The sequence below is a fragment of the Ranitomeya imitator genome, chromosome 2 (assembly GCF_032444005.1).
Source record: "Ranitomeya imitator isolate aRanImi1 chromosome 2, aRanImi1.pri, whole genome shotgun sequence".
Taxonomy (NCBI): Eukaryota; Metazoa; Chordata; class Amphibia; order Anura; family Dendrobatidae; genus Ranitomeya; species Ranitomeya imitator.
Window position 1 is genome coordinate 626945826 of NC_091283.1, and position 18600 is coordinate 626964425.

Consider the following 18600-nt stretch of genomic DNA (forward strand, 5'->3'; position numbering starts at 1 on the left):
GAGAAGGTTTTTCCACCAACATAGAAGAGGATTCTTTACTGTTAGGGCAGTGAGAATCTGGAATTGCTTGCCTGAGGAGGTGGTGATGGCGAACTCAGTCGAGGGGTTCAAGAGAGGCCTGGATGTCTTCCTGGAGCAGAACAATATTGTATCATACAATTATTAGGTTCTGTAGAAGGACGTAGATCTGGGTATTTATTTATTATGATGGAATATAGGCTAAACTGGATGGACAAATGTCTTTTTTCGGCCTTACTAACTATGTATTACAAACAGAGTGCTCTATTTCAATTGTTCCGTATGTGTTTCACCACCCTCCCTGCACTGCATGACTTCATGTGAATAAATCGCTTTTTGCTCAACACCGGTGAGTGCGCTGTTACTTTTCTTGTTCTGGATACTCTTATACAAATTGTTTTTTTCATGAAGCAGCACCCAGGTGGAGCTTGTATAGCGATTACTTTTTTTCCATTGTGACTAAAGGCTTATACGGTGTGGCATTCAATACCCCTGAAGCAAAAAGGGTCTAACGTATAACGGCTGTGCGATTGCAATATTTCTGGACTGTGGACTTATTTCAAGTGTTTATTTCTGTTAATGTTAATGATTATGGCATACAGTCAATGCAGAGCTCGGAGGCATGGCGTGTTTGTAAATAGTATTTTTTTTCCTAACTTTATGTGTGCACATTGCGGGTAGCCAATCAGAGTGTAGGAAACATTCACAATGTCCTGACACAACAGCTTTTGTCATTGGCTGCTGAAATCACATTTCCCTCCCTATATAAAGAGCAGACATCTTGTTTTTGACCATTTGGAAACTGTAACAGCACAGAGAGGCTGCTTCTGACACTGGCAGTGTTAGAAGATATAGTTTAGATTGTTAGCTAGGCGGTTGTTTCTTACTCAGATAGTTTAGCCAGGTAGTGTCTTGTGTGGCTGTGAAATCGACCTTCCAGCTATTTTTTTGTTGTTGCCATTACTGAGGTTCACAGACAAAGCCAGCAGAGCACATGTCATACAAGTGTGTTGTACACTGCTTTATTATTATACATTTATTATTATACATTTTTATAGCGCCATTTATTCCATGGCGCTTTACATGTGAATACGGGGCAAATATAGACAAATAAATTAAACACTGCTTCTATTGTGTTCCATGTACGGGTATAAAATCTTATTTTTTCACTAGCTAAATGTGAAACAGCATGCCATATCCCACTTTGACATTTAGTGCTGTGATGGCATTGTGTTAGGGTATGTGTCCACGTTCAGGATTGCATCAGGATTTGGTCAGGATTTTATGTCAGTATTTGTAAGCCAAAACCAGGAGTGGGTGATAAATGCAGAAGTGGTGCATATGTTTCTATTATACTTTTCCTCTAATTGTTCCACTCCTGGTTTTGGCTTACAAATACTGACATAAAATCCTGACCAAATCCTGAACGTGGACACATACCCTTAGGCATCGGGATTTTCCCTCTGCACCGGGTAGATCCAAAGTGTTGTCTGACTTTGCAGTCTCCCATTCTGTTCAGGCCGCAGTAGGGGCTGCTCAGCAAAGAAGTCAGTCTCAGCGTCTTGCTCAGACTCAGGCTGTTCACTTGGTTACTGCTGGCCTTCCAGCCAAAGTTATGGTAATCAGCAATAAGCAGCGGCAAACAGACGCCCCAGATGCTAAGTCCTGAAATCACTCTACTGAGCATGCTCGTGAGGTGGCGACTTCTCGTTGGTGGTCGGTCGTCAGCTGCTCAGGTGAGGTGGCAGTTACGGATTGGTCTTCGAGCAAGGTCCTGTTTGACTGGACTTAAGCGGAACGTATAAAAGGTTCTCTGGAACGCACGCTGATGTGCTAAAGATTATTTATATCTTATGAGTGTATGGAACATAATGGTAGTGTTGACTTGTCTGGTTGTGCACAGGGCAGACGTATAGCCTTTAGAATTCCGACACCTCCGGAGAGGAGTTTGAGTGAATTCAGGGCAAGCCTGTAGCCTTTGGAATTACGGCACCTCCAGAGAGGAGTTTGTGTGCGTGCACATGCTGTGATTGTGTCCACTACCTGTTCCCTTGCCTCTGTGAGGGTTGCGTTCTCCTGTGACGTTAACAGGGATCGTCTTTAGCACGATACCTGCTCTGTTAGTGTGTGAGAGTGACACAGCTCTACTGCAGAACATCTATTCTGTTGCTGTGTGCGAGTGACACAGCTTCATGTGTTATACACTGAGTGACGTTTAACTCAGTGCAAGCTAGCTATTGCTCGCTGTGTGTTCAGCCATTGTTCATATTAGCTGCAGTTTTCCATCTCTGCATGGTGGACTTTAGATTGCAATCGCACTTCACCATAATTTATGTTCATTAATAATAATAATTTTTATTTATATAGCGGCAACATATTCCGCAGCACTTTACAATTAAGCGGGGACATGTACAGGCAATAAATTCAATACAAGTTAAGACAATTTAAACAGTGACATTAGGGGTGAGGTTCCTGCTCGCAAGCTTACAATCTACAAGGAAATGGGGGGACACAATAGGTGAAAAGTGCTTGTTATTTCAGGTCTGGCAATTATAATAAATAGGGATTTTCATATAAAGCTGCATGATCCGGTCATCAGCCCATGTGTTTAAGTGCAATAGTCAAGTATCAAGTGCAGTTATCATGTGCATGGAGGGTGTGGAGACAGATGAAGAGTAGGGTGCAGATTCAGAATAATATTTGGAAGGAAAGAACAGGGCAAAGTTAGTTTACTGAGTAGTTGATGTGGTAGGCTTGTTTGAAGAGATGGGTTTTCAAAGCGCGCTTGAATAGGTCGGGGCTAGGCATCAGCCTGATCGTCTGGGGAAGTGCATTCCAGAGAGCTGGCGCAGCACGACAGAAGTCTTGGAGACAGAGGTGCGAGGTTTGGATATTAAGGTACCATTACACTAAACTATTTACCAACGATCACGACCAGCGATACGACCTGGCCGTGATCGTTGGTAAGTCGTTGTGTGGTCGCTGGGGAGCTGTCACACAGACAGCTCTCTCCAGCGACCAACGATCAGGGGGAAAACTTCGGCATCGTTGAAGCTGTCTTCAACGATGCCGAAGTCCCCGGGTAACCAGGGTAAACATCGGGTTACTAAGTGCAGGGCCGCGCTTAGTAACCCGATATTTACCCTGGATACCATTGTAAAAGTAAAAAAAAACACATACTCACATTCCGATGTCTGTCACGTCCCCCGGCGTCAGCTTCCCTGCACTGTGTAAGCGCCGGCTGTAAAGCAGAGCGGTGACATCACCGCTGTGCTCTGCTTTACGGATAGCCGGCGCTGACACAGTCAGTGCGGGAAGCTGACGGCGGGGGACGTGACAGACATCGGAATGTGAGTATGTAGTGTTTTTTTTTAACTTTTACAATGGTAACCAGGGTAAATATCGAGTTACTAAGCGCGGCCCTGCGCTTAGTAACCTGATATTTACCCTGGTTACCAGTGAACACATCGCTGGATCGGTGTCACGCACGCCGATTCAGCGATGACAGCGGGTGATCAGCGACCAAAAAAAGGTCCTGATCATTCCCAGCGACCAACGATCTCCCAGCAGGCGCCTGATCGTTGGTCGCTGTCACGCATAACGATTTTGTTAACGATATCGTTGCTACGTCACAAAAAGCAACGATATCGTTAACGAAATCGTTATGTGTGAAGGTACCTTTAGTCTTAGGTCATTTGTAGAACGGAGGGCACGTGTAGGGTGATAGACAGAGATGAGAGAGGAGATATAAGGCGGTGCAGAACTGTGGAGAGCTTTGTGGGTGAGAGAGATGAGTTTATACTGGACCCTGTAGTGAATGGGTAGCCAGTGTAATGACTGGCACAAGATGCAGGCATCGGTGTAGCGGCTGGACAGAAATATGACCCTGGCTGCTGCATTCAAAATGGATTGGAGAGCAGAAAGTTTGGTAAGAGGGAGACCGATCAGAAGAGAGTTGCTGTAGTCCAGACGAGAATGAATAAGAGAGACAGTAAGAGTCTTAGCAGTTTCAAAGGTGAGAAAAAGTCGGATTCTGGAGATGTTTTTAAGATGCAGGTGACAAGAGCGAGTGAGTGATCGGATATAGGAAGTAAAGGAAAGTTCGGTGTCGAATATGACCCCAAGACAGCGGGCATGCTGCTTGGAAGTTATGTTTGAACCCTCCAGGGTAATTTCGATGTTGGGTAGAGTGAGGTTAGTAGAAGGGAGAAACACAATAAGTTCCGTTTTCGAGAGATTTAGTTTCAGATAGAAGGAGGACATGATGATAGAGACAGCAGACAGACAATCCTTGGTATTTTGAATTAGGGTATGGGTGATGTCCGGGGAAGAAGTGTATAATTGGGTGTCGTCAGTATAGAGATGATACCCATATCTGCTGATTGTTTATCCAATAGGGGCAGTGTATAGAGAGAAGAGGAGGGGGCCTAGGACTGAGCCGTGCGGAAACCCTGATAGTAAGGGGACGAGGAGAGGAAGAGGAGCCGGCAAAACATACAGTGAAGGAGCGGTCAGAGAGGTAGGAGGAGAACCAGGAGAGGGCTGTGTCCTTGAGGCCTATAAAGCGATCTGACAACCCTAACACATTGTTCTGTGATTTGAGCTGTTGTGCATGAACAAATATTTTTTGGTGTAGTTGCTACCATGATTCACCATGCCATATCTCACCTTATTATTTAGTGGCAGTGAAATTCCACAGTGTGTATAGCTCATGTACTTTAAAAAAAAAATTCTGTTGCAAAACGTGATACAGTCCATTGTATCCAACATTGTCATTTTGTGGCTGTCTGCAGACCTCATGCACATTAAAAAAAAAATTCTGTTGGTAAACAATTCGACCCGCCGTATTCCATGTTGTAATGTTATGGCGGTGATATGAAATTGTCTGCAGACCTTAAACATATTAAAAAACATTAATAATTTTTTCTGTTGAAAATAGTGATACATCCCACCATGTCCCACGTTGTCATTTTGTGGTGGTGATATGAAGAGTGATACAGCCTGCTATATCCAACCATGTCATTTAGTGGCGTTGAAATTGTTCTGTGTGTAGAGCCGTGCACATTAATTTTTTTTTTTTACAAATTTGATACAGCAGCCACGATCTGAGTTTGAAATTGTTTTGAACCTGTCTTCTAGATTATGCGCATCTTTGGCATCCAATTTCTCTCTGACATCTTTTATGCCTAGCTTGAGACGCGCATCTGTTACACCTATCCTCTAACGAGCATCAACTGCTCTCTGGTAATTGGTGTTGGGTAAACGACTAATCGTTGTAAGCTGGATCCCGGATCTCATACCTCCCATAGCTGCCCTGTTATAGATCCTGTTGTATATTCCCATTTAACGACACGTCAGCCATATTTCTCTGGCAAACTTGTACCTTACCAGCAGCAACTGTAGGAAAGAGGGCATTCCAACCCAAGGGACAATCTTCTAGATTACACGGGCCTCAGCCACACTAAAAATATATTTTTTTATGTTACTAATGGGACACAGAAAGGGAGGTCTCAGTTTGAAATTGGAGCATGTAGTCAATGTTATACAGGCCTTGTCGACAGGCCCCTCAAAAATTCTTCTGTTACTAATGTAATACAGTAGGGGACATCTAATTAAAAAATAGTTTGAAGCATATCTTCGTCATCCAACCCTCATCCACACTTAATTCTTTCTTCTGTATATAGCCTATTCTCTACTTCTCTACTTTTGTAAACAAGCACCTGTTATTTTTGTCACCCCCACCTGTAGGCTCTGAAGAGCAGGGTCATCATTATTTTTGCTTTAATTGTTTGATTATCTTAAATTTGGTAAATTTTGACTGTTTTATATGAACTTCTGACATGTAAAGCTATGCGGAATGTGTTTGCGATATACAGTATAAATAAAGATTATTATTATTAGTAGATTGAAGATGTGAAGTTCAAGCTGTTAGTTTTGCCATGTGTAGGAGGAAAGAATCTTTTACATGAGCACAACTGCACAAACAAGGGCTCGCTGCTGTCCTGACACAGGGTGGAGAAGGGTGAACACGACAAGCTTCTGGACTGTGAGAGAGGTGCAGGAGGAAATGTTACAGTGGATTGAGAAAGATAGGGTGATTTTGGTATGTAAGATCAGTCAGAAACAGCAGGCATGTCCACTTCCGTATCAGCTGACAGGCTCTCAGTCAAGCCAACTGTAGGGGGTAAACAAGTGAAGATTCTGCGGCCAAAGACTTGTGTGACAACACTTGCCACGGTAAGCGAGGAGGAAGAATCAGAAGATACGGTTGATAGAGTGCATTACAGCACAGGGACATTCCCAGATTGATGCATGTTGATTGCGCATGTGCCAGTTCATGCATGTAGTACTGAAATTATTTCATTTTTTTAACTCTACTATGTAGTTTTTAAAAAATTTGACAGATAACGTGATTTTTAGATCTTTGCAGGTCTGAAAAAAAAAACCAAGCTAGGCAACTGCAGAACCGCGAATGCTGTTGTCTACTGCCAGAGTTGGGCTCAGGATGCATTGGTTGTCATGGTTGCATAACTCTGGGTTTACATAACCTCCTTGTCTTCCTCCTCCTCCTCTGCTGAGCTGCATGCCTCTGGGTTTACACCAAGTGTGATTTACTACCTCATCGTCATCCTCTCTGTGTGAACAATTCTGCAGACTCAGCCATCTGTGGTTCGAAATAGTCAGTTGGGCAGTTGGAGAGCTGTGATGTGGGTGAAAACAAGGGTAATTGGGGTGCCAGCACTGAGGACTGTACTGTGTGTGATGCTAAGGTGGAGGAAGAGGAGCAGAGGCCGCTTGATGCAGCGCTTGCCATCTGCTGGACCACATGTTCTTTTTGGCCCTCGTCTACAAAGCGTACCGCTGTACAACTGCCAAAGAAAGGGAGCGGAGTAGCCCGTCCAGTAACAGAAGTTGTAAAAATGCTGCGCAATTGCTCACTGCAGGAAAACAAACTGACTTCTCATCCCTCATATCATACCTGTCTCACAGCCCTAAACAGCTATTCAGTACTTTCAATTTTCTCCTGCGTCCTTCAGCTCCTCCCCCTCTCCTCTCATCTCAGCTGAAGACTTTGCCTCACCACCTGTTAACTTGACACAATAATATCCCAACTCATTCCAAGCCTATCCCACTTCTTCAACCTGTAACTAACAACTGGTGTTTTCACTCCTGACTGAAATATACCTCGATCACACACATCCTCAAAAATCTCACCTTTGACCCATCCTTTGTGTCAAGCTATTGCCCCATATAATTTCTCCCCTATACCTCCAAAGTACTGGAGCAACATATCCATTTTGAAGTGTCCTACCACCGCTCCTCTTGCTCCCTCTTTGACCACTTACAATCCGGCTTCAGACCGCATTATGCCACTGAAACTGCCCTGACTATAGTCACCAATGACCTACTAACCATCAAATGAAAGCGACGTGAGTTTGTCCTCTTCCTTCTCCTGGACCTGGCATCTGCTTTTGGCACAGTGTATCATTCCTTCTTACTACAGACTTTCTGATCTGTTGACATTACATACTTGGCCCTATATTGGATCTCCTCATACCTAGACATTCAGTGTCTCCCACTCACTCCCACTATGTGTCGGTGTGTCCCTTAAGGTTCAGTCGCACTATGCTTATGCCACCTTCTGTAGGTCAGCCATGGAGTAGCACCTGGTGCCACCTCCTTGTCCCTCCTTGGGTCGCAGTCTTCATCTGCTTCCACTTGTCGGAGTTGGGATTTGGTAGGCCACCTAGTAACACTCCTCCAGGCTTTCAGATAGATACGGCACAGTGGTTCCACCACCTTGCCTATTACAGTCTCCATCTGCTGGGTTGGCTGCAGTGGAAGAGGTGTCCGTCCCCGCTATGCTAGTTCCACTCTATTGCAATTGATGCCACTTTGCTAGTGTCTGCCACTAATTTTTGTAAATGTGTAGGCTCCTAGTTGGGTCTCCTTCATGCGTGTTGCCTGTAGCAGTAGGCCTCCAAGACCGTCAGGAATCTACTTCCTTGTAGTCAACTATCCGTGTTACTATCCTTGTATTTTTCTTATAATAGCAGTCTACGAAACAGATATTTTTGCCACCTGTGTGTGGCTAAGCATGAAAGCAGGTAGAGCTGTTGCATGTGACATCAGGGCTTCCAGCACAGCAGGCCTACACCAATCCCACACCCACCTTGTCTTACTTTGACGTTTAATTGAAAGCTGAAAATGCTGGCACAGATCCCGATACCTTATACAATTTGTACTGTTGGTGAATAGCGGTCACTTTCCTGGTGTCTCCTTTTAATTTGATGTGTTTTGGCAGCTTTTGGGACTGTTTGAAAGTGTTGTGCATGCTTTTGTCTTTGCCTCCCATTGACTTGAATGACGTTCAGTTATGTTCAGCGAATATTCGACAAATGAATCGGCGAATGTTGCAAATTCGGCGATCGTAATCTGAAACGAACATTGAAATATTTGCTTATCTCTTAATAGACACCTCTCCATTACTAACACCAATGCTTGATGCCTGGTGTGACTTTCAACAAATCACAGCTGACATCAACCCCAAGCCCCGTTTACCACAATTGCCACCGCACCAGGGCAATCGGGAAGAGTGAAGGTAAAGCGCCAGATTTGGGGCATCTAATGTGATAGAGTGGCTGTGGGCTGATGTTTTTAGGCTGGGAGGTGCCCACTAACCGTGAACCTTCAAAGACTGATAATATCAGCTCACAACTGCCTGCTTTACCTTTGCTGGCTCATAAAATAGTGGGGACCTCCGTGTCATTTTTTGATTCTGAGTGTTCTGGCAGTGGATTTACTGCACTTGGCTGATGCAATTTCTTGGTTCCTTTTGAGATGTGTGTGTAAAAATCCAATGGCATACGCATGGTCCATGTGCTGTCCATTTTTTTTCTCGCAGCCAATAACTTGCATTGGCGAGTGCAATCCAATTCTCTCCTGCCATCACACTCCCTAAAAGAGATTTGAGCAGTCAAGCTGAGCCTGCATGTGTACGGTGACAGGGGTATAGATTATTTGGGCTAACAGCTATCTGATGTGTGTGAACACTTATTACTTACGTCCCTCGCACATTTGCATCCTCAATTCAGGCAAGAAGTTCATGTGTCCTATATGGGGAGAGGGGAGTAAGCCATTGTCCTCTGGAAGTCACTTACCTCCCATGAAAGTTTGAAAGGATTTGTCAGGTTTGGCTGCCATTAATCTAGTGTGTATGGCTAGCATTATTCCAGATAGTAGTGTTTAACAGTTTATGGTGCAGATTGGTGTGTGGCTGGATGTCCACCCAGCCACGGACGATTTTGAAAGTCATTGTCCTGCTGCAGGTGACCAAAATTGTGGCGACATACCCAGCTCCACTGTGTGGTCACATTTTTAGTTCTTTTCCCTTTCCCAGTGACATTACTTTTTACTGCCTATTGTCTTATAATAAGTCACCTGTTGGCCTGTTATCTTCTGAAAACTCCTATGATTTACCGTAAGAGAGATTAAGATAATAATGTCAATTGAGGAATTGCTATTCATGCACTTCTCTAATCTAGCCAAGAAATTTGGCTCCAATAGTAGAGCTTAGAAAAACTGTACATGCCTGCAAATACTGTACAAACAAGCATTGTGTAATTGAGACATTTTTTCCGAGCAAATAGAATTCTGTGTTTTGGGCACAATGGTCGGGTGCTATATATAGTGGTGTTCCCTATTTATCTAGTGCTGAAACGTTCTTTTGTAGAAAACATGTTCTATGTCATTGATTGGTGGCACATGAAGGAAGTGATATTTCATTTATTAATTGCTGAAAAACAATTGTCTTCATTGTAAATCATGATGTCTGATTGTGTAACTGAGGATTATATAAGAGAACATTGTGTTACCTGCGGACTACCGCACCATAACCTGGGAATGCAATATCTACTGTATGTTCGCTTTCTATGCGTATTTATTTCATTTAACAAGAAAATCAGGGATCACTTCAATATGATGATTGGAAAAATAGGTCTTAAATGTGGCCCATCTGCAGTAACAGAGACAGTTTGTATTCCTTGAAAGAATAGCATTGGGGGGGGGCAAAAATGGATTGCATCCTAACTAGTGATGAGCGAATATACTCGTTACTCGAGATTTCCCGAGCACGCTCAGGTGTCCTCCGAGTATTTGTAAGTACTCGGAGATTTAGTTTTCATCACCTCAGCTGAATGATTTTCATCTGTTAGCCAGCTTGATTACATGTGGGGGTTCCCTAGCAACCAGGCAACCCCCACATGTACTTATGCTGGCTAACAGATGTAAATCATTCAGCTGAGGTGCTGAAAACTAAATCTCCGAGTACTTACAAATACTCGGAGGACACCCGAGTGTGCTCGGGAAATCTCGAGTAACGAGTATATTCGCTCATCACTAATCCTAACTAGTGATGAGCGAATATACTCGTTGCTTGGGTTTTCCCGAGCACACTCGGGTGACTTCCGAGTATTTGTTAGTGTTCGGAGATTAAGTTTTCATTGCGGCAACTGAATGATTTACAGCTACTAACGAGCTTGATTACATGTGGGAATTCCCCCTGGCAACCAGGCAACCCCCACATGTACTCAGCCTGGCTAATAGCTGTAAATCATTCAGCTGAGGTGATGAAAACTAAATCTCCGAACACTAACAAATACTCGGAAGTCACCCGAGCAATGAGTATACTCGCTCATCACTAATCCTAACTATTATGAAAAAACCCTCATTAAATAAAAGTATTTTCTTTAACCCTCCCCCCCCCCCCCCCCGGTTGTATTGGATTATAAATGTTGTATTGTCAGTTGCACATTTTTCCCCAGATTTCAAACCAGTTTTACTACCTAATTAAAATGGGATGTCTGGAAATCATATGTAACAGCGCCTGTAAAAATTGCACTAATGTCCAAATTAGTTGAAGAAGGTATTTTTGTTTGGGGTTCTTTGGCTAGCACCTTTGACATGGAAAAAAATCCTTTTTTTTACATACAGTATATGTTAGGGATTACCTTTAATTAATAAAATTGCATTGATTTTCATTCTGAAATCTTCCTTTTTTCATTCATTTGCAGACCTGATAGGTCAGTTCCTCTTGTGTATGTCCAGTATGTTGCTGTCTTCACTTACTTCTTGTATCAGCCCATTCTTCTCTATAGTTCATTTTGTCTGCCCTCCCTGAGACTGTAGATGGTTTCCCCCCTCTTCAGTACAGATACCTCCCCATCTCTAAGACCTCATTCAGGCATCAGTGATTTTTCTTGTTAGAAACAAACAGACCAATTTCCATCAGTGTGCCGTTTCAGATTTTCAGCAGTGTTTGGTCAGTGTGTAATCAGTTTTAGCATTAGAGTTTCATTAGTTTTTTTTCCGATTGCAATAAAAATGCTCATGGAGGTTTCTCAACCTTCTTCTGTGAAAGTCAGTGAAAAACAGACAGCAATAGGAGGATGAAACTAGAATGATGTCTAAGTGCTGTCCAAGTTTTTCATTGACCCAAAGAGTTTAAATACTGAGTTTGATCCGTGTCAAGGATAATGGTGGACCACACTTGACTTCGTAGCGAAGCTGGATGCCCTTTGTCTCAGTGAAAGAATTTGTGCACGATGCATAGTCCCGTCTGTGTACGTGACATCTGTCTTCACATTATGGCCTAATTCACATGTCCATTTTTTGCATATGAAGTCAGTGATTTTTATCCAATTTTCATTGTCCATCATATGTCCATTTTTATCATCTGTTCTTCTCACGTGTAGCTCATACCCATTAGATAGTAAAATATGGAAGGGGCACAGATCGTGTCTGTCACATTGACTTGAATGGGAAATTTTGATCCCAAACTGGAGCAATATCGGACGTGTCTCCACATTTTTATTGTCTGACTAATGGTCCGCCACATGAACAAGGACCTGTGAACAGCCACATAGACTATAACAGATAATAATGTTCTATCCATGAAAAACAGACATCTGAACAAGTCCTAAGGGTTCGCTCACACTGGTGTAGATTCTCTCTTGCGAGTGAATTTGGCCGATTACACTAATGACACTCAGCTCGTACTCTCCCAGAGATTTATCCGAGTGTCATCTGAGTGTGATCCTATTCTCTCACGTGAGAGAATCACAGCACAGGTGTGAAGATGGAGAACTTACGGTAATTTCTCCATCTTCTCCATTGTCTCAGTGAGCGTACATCGCACTGTATGGGTGCACATGGTTCAATTATCGGAGGCATTCACAGCAAACTGTGATTATTTTCTCATGCAGAATCGGCATGAGAGAAAAAATTGCCCCATAGTATTTTTAGTAATAGTAATTTTTTTTTTAATGAAGACTATTTAAGAAGGAAATCAGCAATTAAATAAATTCAGAAAGTATACATAGGCTTCAGAGCAGTTTCCAAACAGGACAATGCCTTTTCTTCGGTGCTGATTGAGAGTCCAAATGACATAAGAGGGCATAAGGTGAAAGTACTGTCCCAGCTGGACATATTATAGGGAATCTGTCAGCAGGGTTTCACCCCCAAAACCATTTATATGCACATGTACGGTAATTCTTTCATAAACGAGTCTGGCAATACCCTTACCTGGCCAGTCCGTTCCTCCATTACTGAGAAATCAGCATGGGAATTTATATGCAAAGGAGGTTAAAGCACTATTCGTAGATCTGAGGCCTCTGTCACTCCAGTTCTGTTCCCCACCCAGGATGATAAATAGAGCTGGAGTGACAGAGGCCTCAGATCTACATCCTTGTTTACAATAATTGAATTGCTGATTTCTCAGTAATGGAGGAACGGGTGGATACTGCCGGACTTGTCTTTCAAAGAGCTACATGTGCATATAAATAGTTTGGATAGTAAAATGCTTCAGAGATTCAGTTTAATATGTAGTTTTGTGGGAAACATTTGGCATAACTTGTATGTTACTGGAAGTTATACCCAATAAATAAAACCTATTCTACTGGGAGTGAATATGCGTACTAATTCCAGCTGGGTAGCCATATTGATCGGTGAACCTACTAGCATTTCCTTTCATGGGGCTTCGTATTAGAGATGAGGGTATGAATGGTGCCAGATGCAAGAAAAGATGTAGCAGAAAGTAGTGAAGAAAAGCTGAGAGTATGTCAAGTATGAACTTTCTGTGTCCTCTTCTTAGCCCTGACTGTTTTGTGCACTTCTCCCGAAAGCTCCATCAGAAGAGAACAGAAGATCCTCCAGATGAGGTTACCAGCGCCCAGTGATGCCCCAGACTGCCTTCCTCCGTGTCTTGCTGGTACTGATAGTGCTTTGCCAGGTACAGAAATAAATGACATATATGATTCTGCTTCTTTCATTATGTGCCCAGTGATGGTTGAGAAGACACAGATTGAGCAGTGTTTCCTGGAAGTCCTCCAACTGTGCTCATGAGGGAATGACCAGGAGTGCAGGTCACATCCTCTGTTCTGTGAGAGGCAGACGTGCACGCTCAGCGACATGCATCATGCATGGATGTAAATAGGAGTGACAGTTCACAGACAATGTCTTTCTAATGGCTTGCAGGCCTCGCGAAGAAGCCACATTAAAGTGCATTGCTGTTAACAATTCATATTATCCTTCCAAATTTAAATTGTCACTCCCGTCATAAGTCAAAATGGAGCAGATTTCCTATTTATAAAGGGCAAGGAGCCTTCTCCTCTGCTCACTGTTACCCCTTATTTCATTTTTAAATAATTTGATTTTCTGGTTGCACTTATTAATGAACCAACTAGCAATATCATAAAGGGTTTATTCAAAGTTGCGGCAATAAAACCTGCCTAAAGAAGCAAGCATTTTCATCACAATTTGTAATACAGCAATAGGATTTTAATAAGTAAAACATCAAAGTTTAGCTTAACCTTTGATAGGATCATAAAACAGCATAAAACAGTTCAGAAGAGAGGTAAGGCATCAGGCTCAGTGACAGATTCACTGTTAACTCATTCTCTGGTACATACATTTTTCAAAAATTTTTATTGACATCCTATTTGAAAAATTATTTGCGTAAAAAATGTATGAATTTACACAAAAATAAAGCAGTCAGTCTTCTAATCAATAAAGATGCTGTACATGTTAATTACCAGTGATAACGGTTGTGATAGATTGGGCTAAGCGTAAAACATTTGTCTAGTTGCCAAAATAAGACAACAGAAAATGTTATTACATTTTTCTTAGATAAACAAAACAACCTTTAATGATCAAAAAGGCGACCAAGATACATGTGTAGGCTATATACAAAGTTGAAATAAAGGCTGTGGTCATAGGTCATGTAGGTCATGTTTTGTCATGATTTTAATCAGTTTAGCAGTAATTGCTTTGTGGCACTTTTGCTGGTTTTGCCACATTTTTCACATAGCACAACTATGTATTGAAAAGTACCTCTATATTTACACACACACACATATAAGTATATATATATATATATATATATATACAGTGGGGCAAAAAAGTATTTAGTCAGTCAGCAATAGTGCAAGTTCCACCACTTAAAAAGATGAGAGACGTCTGTAATTTACATCATAGGTAGACCTCAACTATGGGAGACAAACTGAGAAAAAAAAATCCAGAAGATCACATTGTCTGTTTTTTTAACATTTTATTTGCATATTATGGTGGAAAATAAGTATTTGGTCAGAAACAAAATTTCATCTCAATACTTTGTAATATATCCTTTGTTGGCAATGACAGAGGTCAAACGTTTTCTGTAAGTCTTCACAAGGTTGCCACACACTGTTGTTGGTATGTTGGCCCATTCCTCCATGCAGATCTCCTCTAGAGCAGTGATGTTTTTGGCTTTTCGCTTGGCAACACGGACTTTCAACTCCCTCCAAAGGTTTTCTATAGGGTTGAGATCTGGAGACTTGCTAGGCCACTCCAGGACCTTGAAATGCTTCTTACGAAGCCACTCCTTCGTTGCCCTGGCGGTGTGCTTTGGATCATTGTCATGTTGAAAGACCCAGCCACGTTTCATCTTCAATGCCCTTGCTGATGGAAGGAGGTTTGCACTCAAAATCTCATGATACATGGCCCCATTCATTCTTTCATGTACCCGGATCAGTCGTCCTGGCCCCTTTGCAGAGAAACAGCCCCAAAGCATGATGTTTCCACCACCATGCTTTACAGTAGGTATGGTGTTTGATGGATGCAACTCAGTATTCTTTTTCCTCCAAACACGACAAGTTGTGTTTCTACCAAACAGTTCCAGTTTGATTTCATCAGACCATAGGACATTCTCCCAAAACTCCTCTGGATCATCCAAATGCTCTCTAGCAAACTTCAGACGGGCCCGGACATGTACTGGCTTAAGCAGTGGAACACGTCTGGCACTGCAGGATCAGAGTCCATGGTGGCGTAGTGTGTTACTTATGGTAGGCCTTGTTACATTGGTCCCAGCTCTCTGCAGTTCATTCACTAGGTCCCCCCACGTGGTTCTGGGATTTTTGCTCACCGTTCTTGTGATCATTCTGACCCCACGGGGTGGGATTTTGCGTGGAGCCCCAGATCGAGGGAGATTATCAGTGGTCTTGTATTTCTTCCATTTTCTAATTATTGCTCCCACTGTTGATTTCTTCACTCCAAGCTGGTTGGCTATTGCAGATTCAGTCTTCCCAGCCTGGTGCAGGGCTACAATTTTGTTTCTGGTGTCCTTTGACAGCTCTTTGGTCTTCACCATAGTGGAGTTTGGAGTCAGACTGTTTGAGGGTGTGCACAGGTGTCTTTTTATACTGATAACAAGTTAAAACAGGTGCCATTACTACAGGTAATGAGTGGAGGAAAGAGGAGACTCTTAAAGAAGAAGTTACAGGTCTGTGAGAGCCAGAAATCTTGATTGTTTGTTTCTGACCAAATACTTATTTTCCACCATAATATGCAAAAAAATGATAAAAAACAGACAATGTGACTTTCTGGATTTTTTTTCTCAGTTTGTCTCCCATAGTTGAGGTCTACCTACGATGTAAATTACAGACGCCTCATCTTTTTAAGTGGTGGAACTTGCACTATTGCTGACTGACTAAATACTTTTTTGCCCCACTGTATATATATATATACTAGATGTTGGCCCGATTCAAAAGCATCGGGTATTCTAGAATATGTATGTATGTATGTATGTTGCGCTGTCAGTGGTGTTTAAATCCCTCACTAATATCGCTGATTGTCTGATATCCGAGACAGACATACAATTAGACCCGTAGACAACACAATGGCGGCACTTGACAGCAGTGGAGGACAATGATGATTCCAGAATTTGCAGCAGACTGTGCCCGTTGCTGATTGGTCGAGGCCTGGTGGCCTCAACCAATCAGCGACGCGGGATTTCCAGGACAGACAGCCAAACCCTTAGACAGTTATATATATACTAGACTGTGGCCCGATTCTAACGCATCGGGTATTCTAGAATATGCATGTCCCTGTAATATATGGACAATGATGATTCCAGAATTCGCGGCAGACTGTGTCCGTCGCTGATTGATCGAGGCAACCTTTATGACATCATTGTCGCCATGGCAACCATTATGACATCTACGTCGATACTGTGCCCGTTGCTGATTGGTCGAGGCCTGGCAGCCTCGACCAATCAGAGATGTGGGATCTCCAGGACAGACAGACAGAAAAACCCTCACGGCCTCGACCAATCAGAGATGCGGGATTTCTACGTCGATGCTGTGCCGGTCTCTGATTGGTCGAGGCCTGGCAGCCTCGACCAATCAGAGAGCCGGGATTTCCAGGACAGACAGACAGACAGACAGACAGACAGACGGAAAAACCCTTAGGCAATTATATATATAGACTAGATTGTGGCCCGATTCTAACGCATCGGGTATTCTAGAATATGCATGTCCCCGTAGTATATGGACAATGATGATTCCAGAATTCGTGGCAGACTGTGCCCGTCGCTGATTGGTCGAGGCAACCTTTATGACATCATCGTCACCATGGCAACCATTATGACATCTACGTCGATACTGTGCTCGTTGCTGATTGGTCGAGGCCTGGCAGCCTCGACCAATCAGAGACGCGGGATGTCTACGTCTTTTATGACATCATCGTCGCTGTGCCCGTCGCTGATTGGTCGAGGCCTGGCGGCCTCGACCAATCAGAGACGCGGGATTTCCAGGACAGACAGACAGACAGACAGACAGACGGAAAAACCCTTAGACAATTATATATATAGATAGACTAGATTGTGGCCCGATTCTAACGCATCGGGTATTCTAGAATATGCATGTCCCCGTAGTATATGGACAATGATGATTCCAGAATTCGCGGCAGATTGTGCCCGTCGCTGATTGGTCGAGGCAACCTTTATGACATCATTGTCGCCATGGCAACCATTATGACATCTACGTCGATACTGTGCCCGTTGCTGATTGGTCGAGGCCTGGCAGCCTCGACCAATCAGAGATGTGGGATCTCCAGGACAGACAGACAGAAAAACCCTTAGACAATTATACATATAGATATATATACTGTATATATACATATATACACAGTGGGTACGGAGAGTATTCATTCCCCTTTAAATTTGTCACTCTTTGTTTCATTGCAGCCATTTCGTAAATTCAAAAAAGTTATTTTTTTTCATTAATATACACTCAGCACCCCATCTTGACTTAAAAAAGCAGAAATGTAGCAATTTTTCAGACCCTTTGCTCAGACATTCATATTTAAGTCACATGCTGTCCATTTCCTTGTGATCCTCCTTGAGATGGTTCTACTCCTTCATTGTAGTCCAGCTGTGTAGCGCCAACAGCCTCTGGACTCTACGCTGACAGACACAGGAAACCTTCTTGCGACAGCTCGCATTGATGTGACATCCTGGATGAGCTGCACTACCTGAGCCACTTGTGTGGGTTGTAGAGTCCATCTCATGCTACCACGAGTGTGAAAGCACAATCAACATTCAAAAGTGACCAAAACATCAGCAAGAAAGCATTGGTACTGAGATGTGGTCTGTGGTCCCCACCTGCCGAACCACTCCTTTATTGAGTGTGTCTTGATAATTGCCAATGATTTCCATCTGTTGTCTATTCCATTTACACAACAGCATGTGAAATTGATTGTCAAACAGTGTTTGATTTCACAGAAGTTTGATTTATTTGGAGTGATATTCTGTTGTTTAAGTGTTCCCTTTATTTTTTTGAGCAGTGCGACACGGTCCCACAGCATACTCCCAATTCAGCACTGCTATAGTTAGTCCTTCCTTAGTCTGTTTTGCCCCAGACCAGAGAATTTCCATGCCAAAGACAATTGCCACTTGGCGAGAGACCTGCCCTTCTGTACTGTACTTCGTAGTGACCTAGCGTACTCCTGTTCCAAGCTCACTGCTTCTGAGAGTTCCCTCAGCTATTTCGCGCTGGTACTGAGGGCATCTGCCCAAGCTATAAGCTGCCACATTACCTACCTACCTGTGAGCTACCTGTGTCCCCGTCCTATCACTGCTTCTGTCTGGATTCTCCTTTCCCGCTGCTGTACTGGCCACTGCTACTCAGGCCCGATGCTGTGGATGGCTGGGCTTCTCTCTTAGCAAACGTTGCATGGTCGCTGCTATGGCCCTGGGTACTTCAGCCCGTG

At 43.1% G+C, this 18600-nt stretch overlaps 1 protein-coding gene across 1 annotated transcript in view; it reads left to right on the forward strand.

Moving 5' to 3' along the window:
* Positions 1-18600, forward strand: part of GCGR (glucagon receptor) — a 177195-nt gene that overhangs the window by 96488 nt on the left and 62107 nt on the right. The window contains exon 2 of the mRNA XM_069755776.1: positions 13169-13306. Within this exon, the coding sequence (XP_069611877.1) occupies positions 13253-13306 (54 nt within the window). The 5' untranslated portion in view covers positions 13169-13252. The remainder of the gene's footprint in view (positions 1-13168; positions 13307-18600) is intronic.